The sequence below is a fragment of the Erinaceus europaeus genome, chromosome 11 (assembly GCF_950295315.1).
Source record: "Erinaceus europaeus chromosome 11, mEriEur2.1, whole genome shotgun sequence".
Lineage (NCBI taxonomy): Eukaryota > Metazoa > Chordata > Mammalia > Eulipotyphla > Erinaceidae > Erinaceus > Erinaceus europaeus.
Genome location: NC_080172.1, coordinates 107,018,058 through 107,030,986, shown reverse-complemented (window position 1 = coordinate 107,030,986; position 12,929 = coordinate 107,018,058). Strand labels below are relative to the sequence as shown.

Sequence of the window (12,929 nt, the reverse complement as noted above, 5' to 3'; positions counted from 1 at the left end):
ATGAGACTTGGGGCCTCCATTTTGGAAAAAGCTAGTAAGTCTATTTTAGGTATATTCCAAGGTATATTTTAGGTATATTCCAAGGTAAAATCTATTTTAGGTATATTTTTTACTAATTTTTGCCTGAGCCTGATAGCTAACTTGCAGATGGGCCAAAGGGGCTATCTGGGGAGATGGTGTCAGATTTGGAAATAGGACTAGAAAGCTGGATCAGGGGAGAGAGTAGCTCCCAAATATAGGAAAAGTATAGAGATATTTTTAAGCCCCATCGATTGGATCTGGGGTCCATAGTCAGCACAGGAGCCTGTGTAACCTCTGCATCCCCATAGGTCTGAGCTCACATTCTGTGGTCATAGCTGGGAACATTCTAGGCTGCACCCATGGCGGGACCCATCTTCCTCAAGTGACAGAGTATGTTGACCCAACCTCCCTTTGGAGAATGAGGCAGTCCCTATCGTTGTTGACCCACATGGAGGGCAGGGTCTTGTAGAGGTCCACAAAAAAAAAAAAAAAAAGACTTTTTAAAATGCTGATTTAATCTCTTATTTAGGCTCAAATTCAAAAATAAATAAATAACAAAAGCATGTTCATATACTTAAACATGATCCATCCTTCCATCCTCCTCCCATTATGTATGATACTAATGCAGTTTTCTTCTGCTCCCATCTTTTTTTGATCACTAGGGCCATATAGGTTATATACTGGCGATCTCTACTTTTTTCTATTCTTTCTTGTCTTATTTCTTTCTGACATGACTCTTATGATTGATTGGCAGAGTTACCAAAACACTGAAGTGTTAGTTGACCACAGTACAGAGATATTCAAAACACTGAACTACCTTAGCAATTTATTGCACAGCATCAAGAATCCCCTTGGCACACGAGAAAACCCAGCACGAATCTGCAAAGATTTGCTTAACTGTGAACACAAAGTATCAGATGGTAAGTTCTGAATTTTCTCAGATGCTAATGTCTGATTTCATTGTATCCTTTCAATGTGTTTGTGATTAGCAGTATATTCATTCCAAACCTTCATAATCCTGTGAAAACTCTGACAGAAGCAAATTTAATGTCATAGAGAACCAAATACTTTTTTGTTATTTTTTAAAATTTATTTTTAAAAAGGAAACATTGACTAAACCATAGGATAAGAGGGGTACAACTCCACACAGTTCCCACCACCAGAACTCTATATCCCAGCCCCTCCACTGATAGCTTTCCTATTCTTTAACCCTCTGGGAGTATGGACCCAAGGTCACTGTGGGATGCAGAAGGTGGAAGGTCTGGCTTCTGTAATTACTTCCCCATTGAACATGGGCATTGACAGGTTGATCCATATTCCCAGCCTGCCTCTCTCTTTCCCTAGTCGGGTGGGGTTCTGGGGAATCAGAGCTCCAGGACATATTCGTGGGGTTGTCTGTCCAGGGAAGTCTGGTTGGCATCATGCTAGTGTCTGGAACCTGGTGGCTCTGTCCAGGTATATCATAGGGTGCTCACTTACCTGTGCCAATTTACAACAAACTCAGTAGCTTTTAAGCTTTGATGCTTCTAAATGCAGGAATTAACCACATGGTGTCAGAGCCCTTCTGAACAAGTTCAGTGCTTTGCTGGAGAAATGATTTCTGCTTGGACCCAGACAGCCAAGACACCGTCCTCTGTCTCTTTCTCTTCTCCCTCCTCCTCCTTGTCACAGTGGAAGGGGACCTAAGGACAAAGTGTCTCCTCTTGGCTTCATTTTTAGACAAGCCAGGCTGGCGGGTAAGATTCCAGGCTGACAGGTGAGATCCCAGGCTGGCGGTTGACATTCCATGCTTGATGTCTCTGGACGCAGTCTGAAGTGAAGCTTGCCAAAGTGGTACTGGTTGCACTGAGTAGGCTGAGATCAGCAGATGCAGTATCAATTGGTATGAATTGAGAGAAGCATGCAGGAAAGTGAGAGATACATGCTCCTGGTGTCAAAGTATCATTCCCCAAATGTTCCTTTTCCACTGTACAATCCTTCTCCTACAGAGCCTTTCTGAACATCAACTTTTTCCTCCCTAAAATATCACTTGTTCAGGGCCAGGTGGCAGTGCATCTAGTTGAGAGCACATATTACGGTGTGCAAGGGTCCAGGTTCAAGCCCCCAGTCCCCACCTGCAGAGGAAAAGCTTAACAGATGGTTAAGCTGAGCTGCAGGTGTCTCCCTTTCTCTCTCCCTATCACCCCTTCCCTTTCGATATCTGGCTGTCTCTGTCCAATACAGAAAATAAAGAAAATTTAAAAAATTTAAAAATAGTCATTCAGAAGGTGGTGCAGTAGATAAAGCATTGGGCTCTCAAGCATGAGGTCCTGAGTTCAATCCCCAGCAGCAGCACATGTACCAGAGTAATGTCATGAATAAACAAATTCTTTTTAAAATTTTTATATATATATCACTTGCTTTTACTTTGTGCCTTGTTTACACTTTGTAGCACATCTGCATTTAAAAGGCGAAATGGGGGGATTAAGCACACATAGCGCAAAGCACAAGGATGGCCTTTTGGATCCTGGTTCCAGCCCCCTCCACCCCCAGCTCCCTACCTGCAAGGGAGTCGCTTCACAAGCTGTGAAGCAGGTCTGCGGGTGTCTGTCTTTCTCTCCCCCTCTCCATCTCCCTTCCTCTCTCAATTTCTCTCTGTCCTATCGAACAACAACATCAGTGGCAACAATAACAATAACGACAACAACAAGGACAACAAAATGGAGGGGAAATGGCCTTCAGGGGCAGTGGATTCATAGTGCAGGCACTGAGCCCCAGCAATAAACCTAGAGGGGGGAAAAAAGAAAGGAAGGAAGGAAGGAAGGAAGGAAGGAAGGAAGGAAGGAAGGAAAGAAGGAAGAAAGAGAGAGAGAGAGAGAGAAAGAAAAAGAAAGAAAGAAAGAAAGAAAGAAAGAAAGAAAGAAAGAAAGAAAGAAAGAAAGAAAGGAAGAGAAATAGGGAGTGTTGACCTTGAGGCTAGCAGACAAGAGCACCTCCTCGGCCACACTCCCTAAAATGATAGCTTTACACAAAATGGAATCTGATTGCCTTCTTTCAGAATCAGTGACTGTGGAGACAGAATGATTGATAGTCTTGGAAATTTTCAACCCTATACTGATACCCCAAATATCTGTTAAGCAGAGGTACATATCTAACTTTCAAGTAGAACCACACACAGGTTTTGAGTAGCCATGATTATCTGCTGATAAATAGAGGAAACACAGCTACGCTCTGTCGTTTAATTTTCATTTCTGCTGGATCTATGGTCAGTTGTACAATCAATGTGTACACTTAATAAATAGATTTTGGGAGGCAGGAAAGTGGCACACCTGGTTAAGCACACACATTATAGTGCACAAGGACCTGGGTTCAAGCCCCCAGTCTCTGCCTGCAAAGGTGGCACTCCACAAGCACCCCTCTCCCTTTCTCCCTCCCTCTTCCCTCTCAATTCCTCTGTCTCCAAAAAAAGCACATTGAGTATAAAAAATAACATAAAATAATATTTTTAGAAAGTTTTATCCAAAATTCCAATCCAAAAACAAGGACATATATGCTGATTTAATATATATATATATATATATATATATATATATATATATATATATATATATATATTTTACATCTTTTGGTAGTTTAATAGTAGTTCATATTTTCTTAATTTATTTTTTATTTAAGAAAGGATAAATTAACAAAACCATAGGTTAGGAGGGGGACAACTCCACACGATTCCCACCTCCCAATCTTCATATCCCATCCCCTCCCCTGATAGCTTTCCCATTCTCTATCCCTCTGGGAGCATGGACCCAGGGTCGCTATGGGTTGCAGAAGGTGGAATGTCTGGCTTCTGTAATTGCTTCCCCGCTGAACATGGATGTTGACTGGTCAGTCCATACTCCCAGTCTGCCTCTCTCTTTCCCTAGTAGGGTGGGTCTCTGGGGAAGCGGAGCTCCAGGGCACATTGGTGGGGTCTTCAGTCCAGGGAAGCCTGGCCGGCATCCTGATGGCATCTGGAACCTGGTGGCTGAAAAGAGAGTTAACATACAAAGCCAAACAAATTGTTGAGCACTCATGGACCCAAAGGTTGGAATAGTGGAAAGTGTTAGGGGGGTACTCACTGCAAACTCTAGTGTACTTCTGCTTTCAGGTATATATTTTGCAGTATTTTATGGATACGTGTGAACATATGCTCTCTCTCACAGAGACTGGTGTATATCTAGGTTTTGGGACTTTGTTAGAAAATGAACCACCTGGGATGGAATTAGAGAATACTATGTAAGGAAAGGTCTCACCCGAGTAATGAAGCTAAAGGGTTGTCATTCCACATGTGAAGTCTCTGGACACAGTGTGAGCTGAAGCATGTTGAGGTGGCAATCGTTGTGTTGATTAGGTTGTGATCAGCAGATGCAGTTTTATTTGATATGGATTGGGAGAGGCATGCGGGAAAGTGGGCCCTATCCTAAGGTTCCAGGACTGGGGAAAATATAGGCTCTATAGTGATGTGAGGTTCCTGTTGTCTTAGGGTTCAAAAAGACAATGGATAGTTAATGTTATCATCACATTATTTAGTAATTAGGTTAACTTTGAAAAGTCCTTTTGTTATGGTTTGCTGTACAGTACCCAGTATCTTGTATATAGCTGTGCCATTGGTTGCTTCTGACCTACTTGGTCTAGGCTTTTGAGAGAGTCCGCATATCAAATACACAGCCTATATATTAAAAAGACTCAGTCTGTGTTTTAAAAACTTCAAGACATACAATTAATTTTCCCCCTCTCATATTAATTAACTAGTGATTTATAGGACTACACTTTACTAGGAGTGTACACAAACACCATTCCCACCACCAAAAGACTGAGTCCCATCCCAGCCACCCACCCCCACCTCCACCGGCCCAGGAAGCTGCATGTCTACCACTCCCCACAGGGTTTTTACTTTGGTGCCCTACTTTCAATTTAGTCAGACCCTGCTTTTAGTTTCCCTTTCAGATCTTCTTTCTCAACTTCTATTGATGAGTGGGATCATCCCATACTCATCTTTATCTTTCTGACTAAGCTCACTTAACATAATTCCCTCTAGCTCTGTCCAAGATGGGTCAGAGAAGGTGGGTTCATTGTTCTTTATAGCTGTATAGAGTAGTTCATATTTTATTTTATTCTTTTTGTCTGTTTATTATCTTTATTTATTGGATAGAAACAGTCATAAATCAAGAGGGTAAGAGGAAAAAGAGAGTGAGAGAGACATCTTTAGCACTGCTTAACCACTCGCAAAGCTTTTCCCCTGCAGGTGGAGACTGGGAGGCTTCAACCTGAGTCCTCACACCTTATAAGGTGCTCTCAACCAGGTGTACCACCACCTGGCCCCTTATATTTTATTTTTAATTAGCCCTACATATATGCCATGCACACATATCATATATAAACGTATATTACTATCTAGAAGCATCTGCTTCACTTTTAGAGGTCCAATAAAGTATTCCTGTTATTTGTATTAATAAAATGATTCATTAATATAGGATTTATCTTAGTCTTTCCTACAGCAGACTAGGATAAATACAAATAATACTTACAGCTATAGCTGACTAGAATAAGTTTAAGTCTGATGTTAAGGAGGTCTCTAAAGAAATTATTACAGTTAACAGTTTTAAGCTGCATAGGAAGTGAACACACACTTAGGAGAAACCATGAAAAAATAGAAATATGGTAATATCAATGAATGCTAAGTACCCAGGAGGTCCAAGAACTACAGAAGTCAGGACGCTGGGGGGGAATGAGCTATAAAGAGAAGAGAGATAAAATAATGGAAGGACTCTAGTGACATGTAGTAGCAAAGACTAGGTTGTGACATTGGCAGTTCATGATTAAAGTGAATAAAGGGAAATATAAAAAAAGAGTTCAAGAAAATGTGAGGCTATTGGAAGCGTGTCATTCATGTGGATTTAAAAATCCCCAAGACTTAGGTGACAATTAGGCTTTCTGAAAGTAATAACCAGGTCAAAGCTAACATCACTGAAGAAAGAAAGTTAATGATTATAACAGAGAGACTGCAATAATAGTTTTAATAACTAAATAGAGAGATAATAATCTGGAGGTGGAAATGAAAAATAAACCAAAAGAAATCACCTTCCCCACACAGGCACGTTAGAGAGGCTATGGCAGAAGTTGAAGAGGCTGTTAGGTAAGCAATGTCCTCAGGGGAAAGCCGGTTTTTAGATAGAACATTTATGCCTACAAAATAATAAGAAGAATAACTATACACTTTATAAGAAGTGTAGCACTTTGTCCATAGCTCAGCATATTCTAAAATCAATAAATAAATAAGAAAGGAAGTGAAGGCAGGACAGTTGAGAAAAATGGGAAAAGCATGTGTATATATATATATATATATATATATATATATATATATATATAGAGAGAGAGAGAGAGAGAGAGAGAGGGAGATAGATATAGATAGATATAGATATAGATGATATAGATATAGATATAGATATAGATATAGATATAGTTATTTAGTTGTATAATCATCCCATGTTGGTGACTTTGGGAGACCTACTATTGTTGCCAGTGGAGGGAGTGGGAAGAACTTTATGGAATTATATCCCCTTTACCCTACAATTTTGTAAATCAATATTAAATTACTAATAAAAGAAAAAAATGAATACAAAAAATACATGTATAGGAGGCACTTACTAGTTCTCTGTTATACAATATATATCATGAATTCACAGCAATCCACTATATACAACAAGAGTTTGCTTGATGAAAAACCTTACAAAGACTGTTAGCTCATATTAGCTTTTTCATGGAAAAAAAAAAAAAAGCATGGGAATGAAAATGTATTTACCCATTAGATAAGATGCTAATCCTGCTTTATATCCTGGTAAAAAAAAAATAATAAGATGTGATTTGTATAAGCTATAAAAAGAATCCCAAATTCTAAGGAAATGAGAAAACATTCACTATATGAGATGGATGGGTAGGTGGGTGAGGCAAGGTGTATAGGAGACCAAGGTCTCTTTTACCCCTTTCTCCCATATCTCAGTAGCACAGTGAGTCATAAATACAGCCCGTGGACTACATTTTGTTAGAGGACTAGATTTTGTTAGAAGTGCAGATTCTCGATTAATTCTGTCCCAGACTTCATCTCTTCAAATCGGTTATAGCATCTCTTTAAGTAGATCATTCTGATGCCAATAGATTTTTTGCAAAACACTGCAATAGAAGGCAAATTCTCCTTTGTCTGCAAAAAAAAGAAAGAGAGAAAGGAAGAAAGAAAGAAAGAAAGAAAGAAAGAAAGAAAGAAAGAAGAAGGCAAATTCTCTACTCTTAGAACAACCAATTTAAGTAGTTTTGAGAAATTAGCAAAATATTAGAGGAGGTAATTCTCAAAAATATGTTGGCAGTCTAAATGATGAGCCAGAGAGCCCAAGATGAGTTGGAGGAATCCTTGCTATATACAAGATTTCTATTACAGAAAATTTGACGTTAGATGAATACTGCTTGATTTTCTTACCTTTTTATTTTTATTACTGTTTTTTTAATTTTTATTTATAAAATGGAAATATTGACAATACTATAGGATAGGAGGGGTACATTTCCACACAACTCCCATCCCCAGAACTCCATATCCAATCCCCTCCTGCAGGGCTAGCTTCGTGGGCGGGAGAGAGAGATGACCAGGGACTCATGGCTGAGTGGTATGCAGTTCAGTCTTTATTCATGCGGAACGCAGCACAATCTAAGCTATCTCTAATCACAGTCCTGTCCTTATATATCCTGAGGTGGAAGTGTCAGGTCCAAAGAGGATGTACGTAGGATAGGGGGTGGGGAGAAGGAAAAAGCGTGCAAAACAGTGAGGATTAAACTAATGTCCTGGAGGCAGGGCAGTGCTTAGTTAACAGTGGTTATGTAAATAGAATACAGTGTTAAGCAGGGGGGATTAAACCAATGAAACAGAAGGGGTCTTAGAAGCAGAATTTAGAAGCAGACCAACACCCTCCCCTGATAGCTTTCCTATTCTTTATCCCTCTGGGAGTAGGGATCCAGGATCATTATGAGATGCAGAAGGTGGAAGGTCTGGCCTGTGTAATTGCTTCTCCACTGAACATGGACATTGGCAGGTTAATCCATACTCCAAGCCTGTTTCTATCATTTCCTAATGGGGCAGGGATCTGGAGAGGCGGGACTCCAAGACACATAACATGGTGGAGTCCTCTGCCCAGGGAAGTCAGGTTGACATCATGGTAGCGTCTGAAATCTGGTGGCTGGAAAAAAGTTAAGATAGAAAGCAGAATAAATTGTTGACTAATCATGAACCTACAGGCAAGAATATTGCAGATGAAGATCTGAGGTTTCCATTTTGGGAAAAGCTGGTAGGTCTGTCTTAGGTATATTCCAAGGGGCCCATGACTTTACTAGATCTTGCCTGAGCCTGACATCTAATATGCAGGTGGACGCAGATTATTGTCTGGGGAGTTGGAAAAAGGACTAGAAAGCTGAATCAGGAAAGAAAGTAGCTCCTAAATATGGAGAAAGTATATAAATATTGTGAAGTATAAACCCCACCAGTTTGATCTGCGGCCCATACTCAGCACAGGAGCCTGTGTGACCTCTGCATTCCTGTAGGTCTGAGCTCACATACTGTGGCCATGGCTAGGAACATTCCAGGCTGCACTGATTTCAGGATCCATCTTCCTTTGGTAGTAGGTAGAGTATGTTGTCCAACCTCCCTTCAGAGGATGGAACATTCCCTACCATTGTTGATCCACATTGAGGGCAAGGACCTATAGGGCCCCACAAAGGGGTCCATTATGTTGTTCCTGATGGAGATGACCAGTGACAGTGGCTATTATTATTATTATTTACCAGAGCACTGATGACCAGTGACAGTGGCTATTATTATTATTATTTACCAGAGCACTATTATTATTATTATTTACCAGATCAGCTCTGGTTTATGGTGGTGCATAAGATTGAGCCTGGGACTTCAGAGCCTCAGGCATGAGATTCTCTTTGCATAACCATGATGCTATCTACCCCCGCCATCTCTTACCTTTTTAATGTAAGAAAGCTTGGCTACCTCATTTAAAAAAAAAAAAATCCTTCTTTTTGAAATAAGGAGCTATTGCAATATCTTGATTATGTGAATCTACTTTGAATAGTCCCTGAAGTCTAACCGGACTTCCCCGGACAGATGATCCCACCAATGTGTCCTGGAGCTCTGCTTCCTGAGAGCCCTGCACCATGAGGGAAAAAGAGACAGGCTGGGAGTATGGATCAAACTGTCAGCACCCATATTCAGCAGGGAAACAATTACAGAAGCCAGACCACCCACCTTCTGCACCCCATAATGACCCTGGGTCCATACTCCCACGGGGTTAAAGAACAGGAAAGCTATCAAGGAAGGGGATGGGATACAGAGCTCTGGTGGTGGGAATTGTACCCCTCTTATCCTATGGTCTTGTTGGTGTTTCCATTTTATATTTAAATACATTAAAATAGAAAAGCATCATAAAAAGTATCATGCAGGGGCCAAGCGGTAGCGCACCTGGTTAAGCGCACACAATCCGGTGCACAAGGACCTGGGTTCAAGCCCCTGGTCCCCACCTGCAGAGAGAAAGCTTCACAAGTGGTGAAGCAGTGTTTCAGGTGTCTCTCTGTCTCTCTCCCTCTCTGTCTCCCTCTCCCCTCTCAATTTCTCTCTGTCTCTATCCAATAATAAACAAATAAATAAATTTTAAAAGTATCATGCTAATTTATAATTGTTGTTCAAATATAATTAAGCATATTTAAATATCTTTGCTTTTTTTTCCCTGTCTTTATTGGATGGGTGGCTAATAGGTTACAGTGCATTTGTTGACATATGGATACAATCTGTCGTCTCCCTATGATAAGTATCTGTGTTGTTCAGGACCCAGTTTAGGTCCTTTACTACCATCATGCACCAAGACCCAAAAGCCACCCATCCCCTTTCCTCCCTCCTTTCCCAGAGTCCTTTGCTTCGGTGTGATACGCTACACTTGGTACAAGTTTCACTTTGTTTTCCTCTTTCTGTTCTAGTTTCTTATGTGAGGTCATCTATTATTTGCCCCTCTCATTCTGGTTTATTTCACTTAACTTGACTTTTTCTTTAAACAAGACTGAAAACATAATAAAAGTATCATGAGGGGAGTTGGTGGTAGCGCAGCGGGTTAAGCACACGTGGCGCAAAGCACAAGGACCAGCGTAAGGATCCCAGTTCGAGCCCCCGGCTCCCCACCTGCAAGGAAGGCACTTCACAGGCGGTGAAGCAGGTCTGCAGGTGTCTGTCTTTCTCCCCCCTCTCTGTCTTTCATGCCTCTCTCCATTTCTCTCTGTCCTATCCAACAACAACAACATCAATAAAAACTATAACAATAAAACAAGGGCAACAAAAGGAAATATTTTTTAAAAAAAACAAAAACATGACTTAAAAAATAAAAGTATCATGATTATTTATAATCATAGTTCAAATATATTTTAGCGTGACATTTAAATATCTTTAAATCAATAGGAAAATACTGGATTGATCCAAATCTTGGATGCTCTTCAGATGCCATTGAGGTTTTCTGCAATTTCAGTGCTGGTGGTCAGACCTGTTTATCTCCTGTTTCTGTCACAAAGGTATGTCATGACTTTTACAATACAGAAATAAATAGCAAATGATCTTTGATAAACCTGTCACTTTAAATAATAGTAACTTTTATGAATGGATGCAAGGTACCATTCTCTATCATATATAAAAAACACTTTTGGGGGACAGGCGGTGATGCACCTTATTAAGTGCTCATATTACAGTGTGCAAGGATCCAAGTTGAAGCCTCTGGTCCCCACCTACAGGGGGAATGCTTCATGAGTGTGAAACAGGGCTGAGGCTGTCTCTCTGTTTCTCTTCCTCCTATCTCCTTCACTCTCAATTTCTCTCTCTGTCTCCCTGTCTCTGTCTCTGCTTCCAGGGTTATCACTGGGACTTGGTGGCTGCACTATGAATCCACTGCTCCTGTGGCCATTTTTTCAATTTTTTTTTGACAGGACAGAGAGAAATTGAGAAGGTAGGGGAAGAAAGGAGGGAGAAAGTCATCTTCAGACCTACTTCACTGCTTGTGAAGCCATCCCCCTGCAGGTGGGGAGCCAGGGGCTTGAACTGGGATCCTTGCACAGGTTTTTATACTTATACTACATGTGTCTGACCCGGTGAGCCACTATCCGCCCCCCCCAATTTCTCTCTGTCTCTATCCAATAATAAATAAGCATTTAAAAAAACAACAAATGATGGAAGTCAGGGTGGTAGCGCAGCGGGTTAAGCGCAGCGGATTAAGCGCAGTTGGTGCGAAGTGCAAGGACCAGTTTAAGGATCCTTGTTCAAGCTCTTGGCTCCCCACCTGCAGGGGGCTTGCTTCACAAGCAGTGAAGCAGGTCTGCAGGTGTCTTATCTTTCTCTTCCCCTCTCTGTCTCTCCCTCCTCGCTCCATTTCTCTCTGTCCTACCCAACAGCAACATTTATAATAACAACAATAATAACTACAACAATAAAACAGCAAGGGCAACACAAGGGAATAAATAAATAAATATTTTTTAAAAATAACAAATGAAAGATTCCATTTAAAATTTATAATAAAAAAATTTTTTTTTGGTCAGTATCAGTTCTTCAATTCTCCATACTGACTTTTTCAGATAGAGAGACAGTAGAAAGAGAGGGAAAGAAACCACAGTACCAAAGTTTCCATATAAGGCAAAGCAGCACACAATCTAAGAGAGATATTTTGCTGGGCCCATCTTTGGTTTTGAAAAAAAAAAATCCCAGATCCTGGCCATCTTTGCACTGGTGTAAATGCCAGTATTCTGATGTCTTTGATATATATATATATATATATATATATATATATATATATATATATATATATATCTTTCTATCTAAAAAAAATCATCCCTAATCAGTGAAGCCCTAAGCAATAACCGAAAGAATCCCAGTGTATCTTGACATTTGGCTTGTGTATTTTGATGGTTGACATGGCTTGGCTTACTCTAATTATGCTTAAATTCCTTTTTAAAATGTGGAACATGTTTTGTATGCACACATACATTTGAAAATCCCAACCAGCTGCAGTGTTTGTAATCAGTAATCACTTTCCCAAAGTTTTACTGAGAATGACATCACCATCACTAAAAAAGAATTTTTGCCTGAACGCTTGCAATTTTTGGTGACTGAGAGCAGAACAACTTCTTTTAAATATCCACTTACTACTAATTGAAATTTATTTCAATTACAATTCTATAAACTAAATGTTTACAGTGAATGAGTGTCCTTTGTTGTAACACTTATAGCATGTATTCATAAAGCCTAGAGCTCAGTCTAACTACAGTATATATTAAAAAAGCAAAAATTTCCTTTCTGTTTGTTTCTGTTTTGTTTGTTTTTGGTTAAATGAGCTTATTCCTAGCAAGAACTTACTTAACATTGACAGAAAAGTGAGGTGTGTGTGTGTATGTGTACTGTATATTTTACTCATTAAAAAAAAGCAGAAACTAAAATGTATAGTCCCAGTCTTTTTAATTGCTTAGAAATGTTCCTCTCTCTTCTCAGAACATCTCTTCTCATTATGCTGGGTCGCTCAGTGGTTCATCTCAATGGGTGTTCACAATGATTATCCCCAAGCAAAAGAGGAAAAGAGTGCTTCCATTCCTAGAAAATCTGTCTGACTCCCATGATGGGCAGCAGAATAGTCCTAGTTCCAAAATATCCATATGATCCTCCAGACACCCTTAAATTGGGTCCAGGAATTCTATTTGAATTGTTTTAGAAGAGAGGGTAAGGTTTAAAGATAGGAGCCGGGGGAATTGGGCGGTAGCGCAGTGGTTTAAGTGCACATGGCACATGGCACAAAGCTCGAGGACCAGAGTAAGGGTCCTGGTTTGAG

The 12,929-nt window shown here is 40.2% G+C and overlaps 1 protein-coding gene across 1 annotated transcript in view; it reads left to right on the top strand.

Annotated features, from left to right (window-relative positions):
* COL24A1 (collagen type XXIV alpha 1 chain) overlaps positions 1-12,929 on the top strand; it is a 353,825-nt gene that overhangs the window by 330,925 nt on the left and 9,971 nt on the right. Inside the window, exons 57-58 of the mRNA XM_016191238.2 lie at positions 776-941; positions 10,526-10,635. Of these exons, the coding sequence (XP_016046724.2) occupies positions 776-941; positions 10,526-10,635 (276 nt within the window). The remainder of the gene's footprint in view (positions 1-775; positions 942-10,525; positions 10,636-12,929) is intronic.